At 51.8% G+C, this 14,182-nt stretch overlaps 1 protein-coding gene across 14 annotated transcripts in view; it reads left to right on the top strand.

Annotated features, from left to right (window-relative positions):
• The first annotated feature begins 1,972 nt into the window (after window positions 1-1,972).
• The window catches only part of gab1 (GRB2-associated binding protein 1), a 40,265-nt gene continuing 28,055 nt past the window's right edge, over window positions 1,973-14,182 (top strand). For 4 of the 14 annotated variants that reach the window (XM_062477897.1, XM_062477899.1, XM_062477900.1 and 1 more), the window contains exons 1-2: window positions 1,975-2,536; window positions 2,742-2,865. In XM_062477897.1, the coding sequence (XP_062333881.1) occupies window positions 2,794-2,865 (72 nt within the window). In that variant the 5' untranslated portion in view covers window positions 1,975-2,536; window positions 2,742-2,793. Of the gene's footprint in view, window positions 2,537-2,741; window positions 2,866-14,182 lie in introns of all 14 variants that reach the window. The other 10 variants (XM_062477903.1, XM_062477901.1, XM_062477898.1 and 7 more) reach the window with 6 other exon arrangements.

Genomic DNA, 14,182 nt, shown 5'->3' with positions numbered 1-14,182 from the left:
ATCGAACCAACAACCTTCTGATTAATAGCCCGACTCCTTAACCGCTCAGCCATCTGACCCCCCTGACCCGGTCTTCACCACCAAGACCTTGTTGTAACACCTTGATTATTCAATACGATTCATTGTCTGTTGTTGGTAAGAGTGTTCCTCCTGTTTCAGGGACTGACATTCCCTGATGAGCCTGCAGGTCTGGATGACCAGGTGTGTGTAGACTGAACACAACTCTACATCTGTCCATGTGTGTGTGTGTAGACTGAACACAACTCTACATGTGTCCATGTGTGTGTGTGTGTGTGTAGACTGAACACAACTCTACATGTGTCCATGTGTGTGTGTAGACTGAACACAACTCTACATGTGTCCATGTGTGTGTGTGTAGACTGAACACAACTCTACATGTGTCCATGTGTGTGTGTAGACTGAACACAACTCTACATGTGTCCATGTGTGTGTGTGTAGACTGAACACAACTCTACATGTGTCCATGTGTGTGTGTGTAGACTGAACACAACTCTACATGTGTCCATGTGTGTGTGTGTGTAGACTGAACACAACTCTACATGTGTCCATGTGTGTGTGTGTAGACTGAACACAACTCTACATGTGTCCATGTGTGTGTGTGTAGACTGAACACAACTCTACATGTGTCCATGTGTGTGTGTGTAGACTGAACACAACTCTACATGTGTCCATGTGTGTGTGTAGACTGAACACAACTCTACATGTGTCCATGTGTGTGTGTGTAGACTGAACACAACTCTACATGTGTCCGTGTGTGTGTGTAGACTGAACACAACTCTACATGTGTCCGTGTGTGTGTGTGTAGACTGAACACAACTCTACATGTGTCCGTGTGTGTGTGTGTAGACTGAACACAACTCTACATGTGTGTGTGTGTAGCCTGAACACAACTCTACATGTGTCCGTGTGTGTGTGTGTAGACTGAACACAACTCTACATGTGTCCGTGTGTGTGTGTGTAGCCTGAACACAACTCTACATGTGTCCATGTGTGTGTGTGCAGCCTGAACACACACCTTTTCATGAGGGGCTGGAAACATCCAAGGACGCAATGAAGTTTCTGGGAGTGATGTACTTTCAGACGTGATGCGTGTGAATCTGTTCAGATGTGCCGTGCGGCCTCCTCCTCCTCCTCCGTGCGGCCTCCTCCTCCTCCGCGCGGCCTCCTCCTCCTCCTCCGCGCGGCCGCGGCCTCCGCCTCCTCCTCCTCCTCCGCGCGGCCTCCTCCTCCTCCGCGCGGCCTCCTCCTCCTCCTGACTTCATCACGGTGGTCTGACAGTAGAGCGTAACGTCCTTTAGGGAGCTGATTACCATAACAATGCTGTTCCTTACATAGCCCACCCCACCCAGCATCTTAACCCTTGTGTTATCTTCGGGTCATTCTGACCCATCAGTCATTGTGACCCACCGTCGTATTGCGACAGATTTACCGCATACAAAGACAAAGTGAAGCATTTTCTTTTAACCGTTGGGCTGTCTCAGACCCCCCACATTGCAAAGGTTAAAAGAAAATTATTTTAATTAGTTTTTGTATTGGGTAAAATTGGGTAAACACAACGATGGTTCGTTATGAACCTTTGGGTCATGTGACCCGAAGGCAGCACGAGGGTTAAAGGGGATGAGATAGGGAGTTTTGACAGACAAAAATGAAAGACCCAAAAAATCAATATTTACCATTTACTGAGGCATGCATTTTGTATTTCAGATCATGCTGTTGGTGGACAGTATAATAATGAGAAGAATATGTAACGTAATAATAACAGAAATAATATGAGGTGTTATTGTTGTAACCCTACTCTACATGTTTGGTATCCCTCAGCCTAAATATGGTTGACTGGTTCGGCAGCTCGGCACCGCTGGAGGTGGTTTCTTCGAGCACATACCACTGCGCGCGCATTATGGTAAGTGTAGTTTGCACGTCTGCCATAATGGACGTGCCCTCGCTAACACAAGTAGAGTTTGTAGTTTTCGCCGGCCATCGTTGCCCGTCAATTATTTTCCTTTGTATCCTGACCTTATGAAATTAAACAACATTAATAAAAAGTACGTAAGCTTATTCGGAAGCAAACGGCTAACAATTGAGAACTACATGTCCCATGGTTGAATCTCCATTTTTTCCCCTCCACGCCGCCTCTCCCTCCGCACGGCTCCAGAAGCGGCGGAGTTTAGGAAAAGACGGAGCTGAGCTGTCAATCATAATTAAGGAACCACGCGGACTGAAACTGGGAGGAAGGCCCACAGCATTCTTGGTGAAAAAGCACCGTGTGGGATAAATATGCGTCCGAAACAGAAGAAAATAAACACCCAGTTGCGCAAAGAAGGGTTGGTTCCACTCTGATTGAAATTGCAAAAACCCATAACAGAACGCGAAACTTGTCGAGTTTCACTTGCTGGCGCCAGGCTTGATTCGACTATTCTGATTGGAAAACGAAAACAAGGGTCCGGTGTTCGGCAGGAGGCACACTCCCGGAGGAAGGCAGCCGCGGAGGTTTGCTAAACGACGACAACTTGGAAATGTGTGTGACTGTTCAGGATTCTTATTAGATTATTCGTTGTTTGGTCGATACGTCTTCTCTGTCGGTGACTCGCAGAGAGACTGTCAAGGGAGGAGTGACGGCATTATTATTTTACCGTCTCCCTAGTCTGCTAATTCAACATTTGAATGTCTTCAACATTACACTTTTTGTACTTTGTTCGAAGGTTTTCCTGTTTATTTTCCAGAGCCCCCAACTTCGGCTTCCACAACCCAAACTTGTTGACTTGAGGAGCGAAGATGAGCGGGGGAGATGTGGTGTGTTCAGGCTGGTTGAGAAAGTCGCCTCCTGAAAAAAAGTTGCGACGTTACGTAAGTGATTTCAACTGTATCCATATTGTTGCCTCCATGCAAATCTAACCGCGGTGTAACAGCGTCCGCTCTCGCCGAATCACTGTTCTTGAATGAAAGCGGCTGCTTACACGCTTGTTTATTTGCCGTTTAAACGGAGGCTGGTTTGATGAACTCAAATTTTTTACTTGAAGTTGAAGTAAGAGCACGTAATTCAGAACACACCCAAACTTATCAGCGGGATCCATTGCTTTTCCAGTCACGAGACTCACGTTCACACGTCTCAGGAACTCGCGCGATGCAACCCATACAGGGAGACATCGCTTTTATCCATATGGGAAGTCAAATAATCTTGTTTGTATTGTGATAGTTAATGCGCACGCCTCTGCTTACAAATGCCAACGGCCGCTAGCAGAACTACGCAGATCAATGTTGTGAAACTATCCCACAGAAGTCCTCCTGCTGGGCAGGAATGTGTGTGGTTAGGATCCCTAGTTCCTGGTCGGCTGCTCATTAGCACATGTTGTTTCTGCTGCAAGGAGAGGAAGCGGTCAAGGTCTTTATCTGTCTGAGTACAGCTCCTGGAAGAGTTGGTGACACAAAGAGAAATGGGCACACACTGCCTGCTGTATATTAATGTTGACAGGCCAATATAGGTTACCTCCTGTTGAAAGTAATAACAGCCTTTTCTCAATGTGTGTGTGTGTGTGTAGCCTATTACCTCAGCTGGCTGGCTGTGTGTGTGTTACCTCAGCTGTATCTGAGCTGATATTTGATCTGTTATCTGGAGAATTCTGTCTCATCACCATGGTGACCAGGACACATACCAGAGGGGAGGCTGGTAGAGCTGCCAGCCTTCCTCACCCAGCCCTCCTCACCCTCCTCATCTTCCTCACCCAGCCCTCCTCACCCTCCTCATCTTCCTCACCCAGCCCTCCTCACCCTCATCTTCCTCACCCAGCCCTCCTCACCCTCCTCATCTTCCTCACCTTCCTCATCTTCTTCACCCAGCCCTCCTCACCCTCCTCATCTTCCTCACCCAGCCCTCCTCACCCTCCTCATCTTCCTCACCCAGCCCTCCTCACCTTCCTCATCTTCCTCACCCAGCCCTCCTCATCTTCCTCACCTTCCTCACCCAGCCCAACTCACCCTCCTCATCTTCCTCACCCAGCCCTCATCTTCCTCACCTTCCTCACCAGCCCTCCTCATCTTCCTCACCTTCCTCACCCAGCCCTCCTCATCTTCCTCACCTTCCTCACCCAGCCCAACTCACCCTCCTCATCTTCCTCACCCAGCCCTCCTCACCTTCCTCATCTTCCTCACCCAGCCCTCCTCATCTTCCTCACCTTCCTCACCCTCATCTTCCTCACCCATCCCTCCTCACCCTCCTCATCTTCCTCACCCAGCCCTCCTCACCCTCCTCATCTTCCTCACCCAGCCCTCCTCACCCTCCTCATCTTCCTCACCCAGCCCTCCTCACCTTCCTCATCTTCCTCACCCAGCCCTCCTCATCTTCCTCACCTTCCTCACCCAGCCCAACTCACCCTCCTCATCTTCCTCACCCAGCCCTCATCTTCCTCACCTTCCTCACCAGCCCTCCTCATCTTCCTCACCTTCCTCACCCAGCCCTCCTCATCTTCCTCACCTTCCTCACCCAGCCCAACTCACCCTCCTCATCTTCCTCACCCAGCCCTCATCTTCCTCACCTTCCTCACCAGCCCTCCTCATCTTCCTCACCTTCCTCACCCAGCCCTCCTCATCTTCCTCACCTTCCTCACCCAGCCCAACTCACCCTCCTCATCTTCCTCACCCAGCCCTCCTCACCTTCCTCATCTTCCTCACCCAGCCCTCCTCATCTTCCTCACCTTCCTCACCCTCATCTTCCTCACCCATCCCTCCTCACCCTCCTCATCTTCCTCACCCAGCCCTCCTCACCCTCCTCATCTTCCTCACCCAGCCCTCCTCACCCTCCTCATCTTCCTCACCCAGCCCTCCTCACCTTCCTCATCTTCCTCACCCAGCCCTCCTCATCTTCCTCACCTTCCTCACCCAGCCCAACTCACCCTCCTCATCTTCCTCACCCAGCCCTCATCTTCCTCACCTTCCTCACCAGCCCTCCTCATCTTCCTCACCTTCCTCACCCAGCCCTCCTCATCTTCCTCACCTTCCTCACCCAGCCCAACTCACCCTCCTCATCTTCCTCACCCAGCCCTCCTCATCTTCCTCACCTTCCTCACCCTCATCTTCCTCACCCATCCCTCCTCACCCTCCTCATCTTCCTCACCCAGCCCTCCTCACCTTCCTCATCTTCCTCACCCAGCCCTCCTCATCTACCTCACCCAGCCCTCCTCACCTTCCTCACCTTCCTCACCCAGCCCTCCTCACCCTCCTCATCTTCCTCACCTTCCTCACCCAGCCCAACTCACCCTCCTCATCTTCCTCACCCAGCCCTCCTCATCTTCCTCACCCAGCCCTCCTCACCCTCCTCATCTTCCTCACCCAGCCCTCCTCACCCTCACTCCAGGTCTTAGCTTACAGCTGGTGTGTTGTCTTAGTGGGATACCGGATCTCTGTGGATATTTGCGTAAGGGCCTGTCTACTTGCGGTAGGGCTGCATGTTTTCACAGCAACCACTGTTTCCAAGAAGCGCCTTTCTCTAGAAGTAATCTCTGCCTGTCAATGAACTGGCCTCATGCCAGCATATCATCAGGAAATATCAAAAGATATCCTTCCTGTTTTATCTCACACGCATGTTTTACAAGTTTGTGTGTCTTCTGGGGCTCCAGCACCACCCTCGGGTGGAGTTCTCCAGAAGCGCAGACGCCTCCAGGGTGGAGTTCTCCAGAAGCGCAGACGCCTCCAGGGTGGAGTTTTCCACAAGCGCAGACGCCTCCAGGGTGGAGTTCTCCAGAAGCGCAGACGCCTCCAGGGTGGAGTTTTCCACAAGCGCAGACCCCCGATCCTCTCCTCTGCCAGTCTGACTGCAACACAGTTAGCTCTCTCAGTGGAAACTCCTCTGAGCCATACCAGCGTGTTGGTGTCTTGTCAGTAGTTGAAGCGGTTGGTGAAAGGTAGTGGCTGTGTGTCAGAGGACCCGGGTTTGAATCCTGGAGGGGTGAGGGAGGGAGAGAGGACACTTTAGGGCTGATTGGTCAAACTGAACCTCCAACAGACCAATCACAGCAGCGGCACTCAGAGGAAACCAAGTAGGGCAACCAGCTAATTACATGAAGGACTTGGGTGAGGTCAGGTGACAAGGCACTGCTGAAGCGCTATTAATGGGCAGATCACAATAGTTTCCATGTAGTTGTGATGATGAGGATGATGATGATGATGTGTTGCTAACTGATGGTGTTGCTAAGTGAAGTACCAGTCAGGGCTCCATCCCTGTCCCACCCATCATCTTCCCTCCTTTCCTCTCTTCTCCCTCCTTTCCTCTCTTCTCCCTCCTTTCCTCTCTTCTCCCTCCTTTCCTCTCTTCTCCCTCCTTTCCTCTCTTCTCCCTCCTTTCCTCTCTTCTCCCTCCTTTCCTCTCTTCTCCCTCCTTTCCTCTCTTCTCCCTCCTTTCCTCTCTTCTCCCTCCTTTCCTCTCTTCTCCCTCCTTTCCTCTCTTCTCCCTCCTTTCCTCTCTTCTCCCTCCTTTCCTCTCTTCTCCCTCCTTTCCTCTCTTCTCCCTCCTTTCCTCTCTTCTCCCTCCTTTCCTCTCTTCTCCCTCCTTTCCTCTCTTCTCCCTCCTTTCCTCTCTTCTCCCTCCTTTCCTCTCTTCTCCCTCCTTTCCTCTCTTCTCCCTCCTTTCCTCTCTTCTCCCTCCTTTCCTCTCTTCTCCCTCCTTTCCTCTCTTCTCCCTCCTTTCCTCTCTTCTCCCTCCTTTCCTCTCTTCTCCCTCCTTTCCTCTCTTCTCCCTCCTTTCCTCTCTTCTCCCTCCTTTCCTCTCTTCTCCCTCCTTTCCTCTCTTCTCCCTCCTTTCCTCTCTTCTCCCTCCTCTCCTCTCTTCTCCCTCCTTTCCTCTCTTCTCCCTCCTTTCCTCTCTTCTCCCTCCTCTCCTTTCCTCTCTTCCTCTCCTTCCTCTGTTCCTACATCTCAAAGTTAATGTAGATACAGTATTTCCCACCACACTGCACTCAGCAGGCCTGAAGGCCATGTGATGTGTCACACTGCATGAAGGATGCTCTGCTTGTTCGCTGTCCTGAGCCGCCTCTGTGACAAGACAGGCTGCGGAGGGAGCTGCAAGTCTAGTGGCTCTCTGAAGCACTCTGTGACCTTTGACTCATTCAACCAGGGAAGCCTACTGGTGTTCCTCTAAAAGACTGCTATTGTAACTCTCTCTCTTTCTCTGTCTGTCTTTCTCCTTCTTGGTTACAACTTAACCGAAGCCCTCTCCCCCCAAACATCCACGCTTCCATCTTTCTTTTGCTTTTTGTTTGTAAAACTTTATTTGAGTTCTTGTTTCAATACGAGTAAGTAGGATCCAAAATGGTTGTTGTAATGTAACTGGTGTCTAGCTGGCAGTTTTGACTGCCCAATAAAGATATTTTTGAAGTCAGTCTCTGTCTGTCTGTCTCTCTGACTGTTGGACTGCCCTCTGGCTGTGCTGCTGTTCAGGCACTGTGTTCCTGTGAGCCTGTGTTAGCCTGTGTGTTATTTGATAGGGGTGCCAGGGGTCTTTAACAGGAGAGGCTGGAGGATGTGTATGATCCAGGAGGAGAGAGGGAGAGAGGCCAGGAGTGGAGAAGGAGAGAGAGGGAGAGAGAGAGAGAGAGGGGAGAGAGGCCAGGGGTGGAGAGGGAGAAGGAGGGGAAGGGAGTGGAGAAAGGGAGAGAGGCTGTTTAGTTTGGTAGCTGGAGCTCTCTGGGGGTCATGGCTTCAGTCTGCTTGTAGGGGTTCCCAGACCGTGTGTGTGTGTTAAACCCAGTCAGGACGTTACACACATACTGAGACTACAAAATGTATGACATTTCTTGGCAGAAAAATCTTTCGACTAAGGCTTAGAGGTATTTTCGTCTACTGTTTTTGTATCAGATTTTATGTACTAACATTTAGGTTTAAGCTTATGTAAAAAAACAACAGTTGCATTTCTGTAGAACAGTGTTTTCAGTGTTCTCCTGCGATGCTGTGAGGTTGGCTGTACCTCCCACACAAACCCAAGCCTGAGATTCCCCAGCTAAAGAATCAAAATGTTTCTCTACAAAAACCCCATCAGCTCTAGTTTTCCATCTGTCCTCTCTCCCTCTTGTTCTCTCGTTCAGTTTCTATTTCTAACACTTCCTCTTTCGAGGAGAAGGGGGGGGGGAGGAGGAGAGGGGGGGGCAGGTGAAGGGGGGGGGCAGGTGAAGGGGGAGGCAGGTGAAGGGGGAGGGGCAGGTGAAGGGGGAGGCATAGTGTACGGGCTGTATCTCCCACAGCATCGGTTGCGTGGTGTTATCTGTCGTGCTGCAGGAGGAAGTGGAGAAGGTAAAGACCTGCTTGGTTCCTACCTAGGTTCTAGCAAGAGAACCCTGAGGTCTCTGTGTGTCTGGGTTCTAGCGGGGAGCCCTGAGGTCTCTCTGTGTGTCTGGGTTCTAGCGGGGAACCCTGAGGTCTCTCTGGGTGTCTGGGTTCTAGCAGGAGAACCTTGAGGTCTCTGTGTGTCTGGGTTCTAGCGGGGAACCCTGAGTTTTTTTCTGAGCAGGACTGACAACAGTCTGTAGGCTCAAGTGATTCCTCTCAGCTGTTAGGGTTAGCCTCTCTTCCTCCCCTCCTCTCTTCTTCTCCTATTTCCCCCTCCTCTCTTCCTCTCCAAGCAGTAGTTGCCTTCCACAGGGCAAGCTCCGTGCAGAGCTGCCGGCAGCACAGGGCTGCAGCCAGGGTGGAACAACAAGCCCTCTTTTCTCCCCCCTTATTTGTCAAGTTGAGGATTCGTTAAATCTGCTTAACGTGTGGTACAGGAAACAACGACTTTTGTTCCAGCTAAACCCTCACGTGGACGAGGAAGGAAACAAACAAACAAGCGTTTATAATGCGTTGGCCTCTTAGCCTGGCCAGGATAGCTAGCACTGCTACGGTAGTCTTCCACGCTAGCTAGCACTGCTACGGTAGTCTTCCATGCTAGCTAGCACTGCTACGTTAGCCTGCCCAGTCTAGTTAGCACTGCTACGGTAGTCTTACAGGCTAGCTAGCACTGCTACGTTAGCCTGCCCAGTCTAGTTAGCACTGCTACGGTAGTCTTCCAGGCTAGCTAGCTTCCTTAGCGAGTGCTGGTGCTGTGGAAATGATGTGGGTTGGGCCATTAATTATTAAATGTCCATTACAAATAAGTGTTAAAGATATAAAACATTAATGGCCGCCTTACTGCAATGCATTGTCTGCAACTGTTCATCCTAAGCTTGTTCAGATGGAGCTGGCTAACCAGGTTAGGCTAACTCCCCTCACAGTCATCACACCTCACATGAACTCATGAGGCTCAAATGACACCAGCTCAACAGGCTGACCACCCTGTGTGTGGACACTGTACCATATCAAGTTACAGGGGCTCCCCTTCTGTCTGTCTGTCTGTCTGTCTCTCTCTCTCTCTCTCTCTCTCTCTCTCTCTCTCTCTCTCTCTCTCTCTCTCTCTCTCTCTCTCTCTCTCTCTCTCTCTCTCTCTCTCTCTCTCTCTCTCTCTCTCTCTGTGTCTGTCTGTCTCTCTCTGTCTGTCTGTCTCTCTCTCTCTCTCTCTCTGTCTGTCTCTGTCTCTCTCTCTCTTTCATTTTTTTATTTATCTCTATCTATTAAATTATAACCTCTGTCTCTCCAGTTCTGTTCTATAAACATGCTTAATTACATGCATATTCAGGTTCAAGTGTGGCTAAAGCAGTCCACCGTATAGGGACAACATGCCTTTATTAACACGCATCTGAGGACTTTATCATCACTTTCTAACACTTCCTCTTTCGTTTTTCTTTTCTCTTTTCTTTTCTCTTTATCTATTTACAGTGACAGTCACTATAAATGCAGTCCATTTACCATCATTAATCCAAAAACAAACATCCATACAAATATTATGTCATCACAAACACTTGTTCTCATGCAAGGGCTTCTTCTCCCACGATGGTCACATTAACTGTGTTACACTGGAAACACTAGGTAGTCTGGCTCGGCCTGGCCCGGACACGGGAATGTTGTTTTTACTCATCAGAGGTGGAGCTGTGTAACTCCTGCAGGAGAGGTGGAGCTGTTTCAGGAGAGGTGGAGCTGTTTCAGGAGAGGGTTCTGTGTCGCTTACTCTGCTCGTCTCTGGTTTGCTGTTTCTTTCCCAGCATGGGGCAGCGCCGAGGCCACCCTAAAGCACTCGGGCAGGTCAGTGAACATCTTAAGTATCTGCGGTCGGGGCTGCCCAGGTGACTAAATCAAATGCCCCTGTAGGACTGAGAAACCTGTCATTGCTCGTGTGTGTGAAGTGTTTGACTGTATTTTGGGAAAGCCCTCACAGCCAGACTCTCTCCCCCTTTCCTCTACCCTCCCATACTGACCATATGCAGCACAGATGACAGAAACCTCTCTAGAATGTCAGATCCTCTCCTCAGGACTATATTTAGGCTGCTTTCATCCCAGGAGCAGCCATGACATCATCTGCTGTAGGACTTCTAGTGACATTACAGCCATATGGACAGTATGTTTAGGTGAACTGACCCAGTTGGTACTCGGGCTGTTAAAAGTAGTGTTGTTAGTGAGTGCTGTTTCCTTGGTGAGTGTCTGGGAGCTGGAGGTGTCTGGTTCTGGTGTAGCTGTGATCAGAAGGGCAGCAGGCTATATTAATAGACTGCTGTTGTCATAAGGACCCTGTCTATTTCCAGAGTCGTGGCTTTGGTAGTCTGGTCTGCCATGTCCTGGTGTACTCTAATCTACTGTGCTGTAGCATAGTGTGCTGTACTGGATTGTACTTTGCTGTGTTTCTGCTATGTTCTACTCTGCACCCAGAGTGTGTGTGTGTGAGAGAGAAATAGAATTTCAATCAATATACCACTCCATCATGGAAGCCACTCTAGAGGGAAGAAGAGAGAGAGATGGTGGGAGAGGGAGAGAAGGAGGGAGAGATGGCGGGAGAGAGAGAGGAGGGAGAGATGGCGGGAGAGAGAGAGGAGGGAGAGATGGCGGGAGAGAGAGAAGGAGGGAGAGATGGCGGGAGAGAGAGAGAAGGAGGGAGAGATGGCGGGGGAGAGAGAGAGAAGGATAGACGCAGCGGGGCTCCTTTATCAAGAGTCGACCGCTCATCAGAGGGAGAGGAGAGGAAGGCGTGGCTCCCTGGCAGCCCAGAATTTCACGGCCCCTCTTCCTGTGTGAGCCACTGATGCCCCTCTTCCTGTGTGAGCCACTGATGCCCCTCTTCCTGTGTGAGCCACTGATGCCCCTCTTCCTGTGTGAGCCACTGATGCCCCTCTTCCTGTGTGAGCCACTGATGCCCCTCTTCCTGTGTGAGCCACTGATGCCCCTCTTCCTGTGTGAGCCACTGATGCCCCTCTTCCTGTGTGAGCCACTGATGCCCCTCTTCCTGTGTGAGCCACTGATGGCAACCAGATGGCTGGAGAGAAGAGACGAGAGAGGGGGGGGGGATAGAGGGATGATGGTAAAAGAGGGAGGGAGGGAGGGAGGGAGAGAGAATAAGGGGAGGGTGATGGTGAGCGAGAGAGGGGGAACCCTACATACAACACAGCTGGTCTCTGCTCTCTCTGCTCTCTCTCTGCTCTCTCTCTCCCCCCCCACACACACATATGGTGGGAGGAGAATTAGGAAGATGTAGGGAAGGAGAGAGACGGGATGAGGGTGGGAGATGGGAGGGAAGGAAGGAGACGGGAGGAGGAGACGAACTGAGGCGAACTGTGAAATGCTGCCACCGTCCTGTGTAATTTCTCAGGTTACTGAATGGGATGATGGAGGAAAGGGGGAGAAGGGAAGTGAGAGAGAGAGGGGGGAGGAAGAAAGGAGGGGCGAGAGAGGAGTAGAGAGTGAGCGGGAGGGGAAGTCCTTTAACAGCTGGTCTCCAGTGACTCTTGCGGCCACTGTCACATCAGTGTTGTGCTGTGGGACTGCTGCATCTCTGACCAAGACTCTAGCCAGGGGTTAGGAACACACACACATACCACAGATGCACTCCTCCTCCCTGTGAATCCACAGTGCTTCTGTGTGTGATTGGAAGCTGAAAGACATACACCTCTCTCTCTCTCCCTCTGCCTGCTCTCTTCTTGTAACTCCTGGACTGGGGCTGTTGTTGATGGAAGAGCTTGACTGCCGCCCGCCACAGTTAGAAGGGTTATCCACGTTTCTCTCTTCTCCCTCTGTCTTCCTTCTCTTTTTCTTTTCTGTCTCTCTCCCTCCCTCTCTCCCTCGTGCCTCGTGGCAGTTGGATAACAGAGCAGGTTGTGGTCGACAGACAGCGCTCAAGGTCAGTACACAGTTGAAAAATCCCAACCATTATCTTGAACGCTTCCCCTTGTAGTTGTATAAAGACGTTTACAGGAGATATGTGTTCATGTGACAATCTTGGTGTTCCTGTTGTTGTTTCTGACTGGGGGGTTTAGTTCTGTCTGGCCTGTTAACACACTGTATGACACACACACACACACACACACACACAGCAACATGTGCACACACACGTCTTCCTGGTTTGGGGGTTCATGTTATTAATGCTTGCTTGTGTTGTTTGGAGTTTAGTGTGTTTTGACATTTTGACCATCTGCTGTTAACCCAGAGTAAATGGAGGATTGTTCACAGTGTGATCATGTGAACACACACACACACACACTGTGGTCATGTGAGCAGGGCTGCCATGCCAATGGAATGTGTTGAATTCTAGAGATGCAGATTTGACGGGGCATGTGACTTTTAGAGAAAGGAGGAGAGGCGAGGGAGAGGAGAGTGGGGGAGGGAAGGCAGAGGGAAGTGGGTGAGGAGAGGGGAGGTTGGAGGAGGAGAGTGGGGGAGGAGAGGGGAGGTTGGAGGAGGAGAGTGGGGGAGGAGAGGAGTGGGGAGGAGAGGAGTGGGGAGGAGAGGAGAGGAGTGGGGAGGAGAGGAGAGGAGGTGGGGAGGAGAGGTTGGAGGAGGAGAATGGGGGTGGAGAGGGGAGGTGGGGGTGGAGAGGAGAGGTTGGAGGAGGGGAGGTGGGGGTGGAGAGGGAGGTTGGAGAGGGAGGTTGGAGAGGGGAGGTGGGGGGGTGGAGAGGAGAGTTGGAGGAGAGGGGAGGTGGGGGTGGAGGAGAGGTTGGGGAGGGTGGGGGTGGAGTGGAGAGGTGGGAGGGAGGGGAGGTGGGGTGGAGAGGGGAGGTGGGGGTGGAGGAGGGGAGGTGGGGGTGGAAAGGAGAGGTTGGAGGAGAGGGGAGGTGGGGGTGGAGAGGAGAGGTTGGGGAGGTGGGGGTGGAGTGAGAGAGGAGGAGGAGGAGGGAGGTGGGGTGGAGGAGAGGGGAGGGTGGGGGGTGGAGAGGGGAGGTGGGGGTGGAGAGGGGAGGTGGGGAGGAGAGTTGGAGGAGGAGAATGGGGAGGGGAGGTGGGGGTGGAGAGGGGAGGTGGGGGTGGAGAGGAGAGGTTGGGGAGGGTGGGGGTGGAGTGGAGAGGTGGGGGTGGAGAGGGGAGGTGGGGGTGGAGAGAGGGAGGTGGGGGTGGAGAGGGAGGTTGGAGGAGGAGAGGAGTGGGGTGGAGAGGAGAGGTTGGGAGGTGGGGTGGAGTGGAGAGGTGGGGGTGGAGAGGGGAGGTGGGGGTGGAGAGGGGAGGTGGGGGTGGAGAGGGGAGGTGGGGGTGGAGAGGGGAGGTTGGAGGAGGAGAGGAGTGGGGAGGAGAGGGGAGGTGGGGAGGAGAGGTTGGAGGAGGAGAATGGGGGAGGGAGGTGGGGGTGGAGAGGAGAGGAGAGGTTGGAGGAGGAGAGTGGAGGTGGGGGTGGAGAGGGAGGTTGGAGGAGGAGAATGTAACCCAGGTCATCATGTTGGACTCCCCAGTAAGTCCAGTCCAGAAAGAAATCCTTCATACAGTCACACAGTGATTTTCTTCACTCTGATTCTGTTTCAGCACAACCATTAGTTGAAGTAAATATTGTTTGTTGTGAAACCTTGGCTTGTCCACCTAACCTGCTCCTGTCATCAGGGAGTCAGGTGGCTGAGCGGTTAGGGAATCGGGCTAGTAATCTGAAGGTTGCCAGTTTGATTCCAGCCCTGTCAAATGACGTGTGTCCTTGGGCAAGGCACTTCACCCTACTTGCCTCGGGGGAATGTCCCTGTACTTACTGTAAGTCGCTCTGGATAAGAGCGTCTGCTAAATGACTAAATGTAAATGTAAATGTTCTGCAGGCTCTCTCCCTGGCCCTGCCACCTGGCCCTGTCTCCTGGCCCCGCCCCCTG

Source organism: Osmerus eperlanus, chromosome 14 (genome assembly GCF_963692335.1).
Source record: "Osmerus eperlanus chromosome 14, fOsmEpe2.1, whole genome shotgun sequence".
Lineage (NCBI taxonomy): Eukaryota > Metazoa > Chordata > Actinopteri > Osmeriformes > Osmeridae > Osmerus > Osmerus eperlanus.
This window is presented reverse-complemented; position numbering and strand designations above follow the sequence as displayed.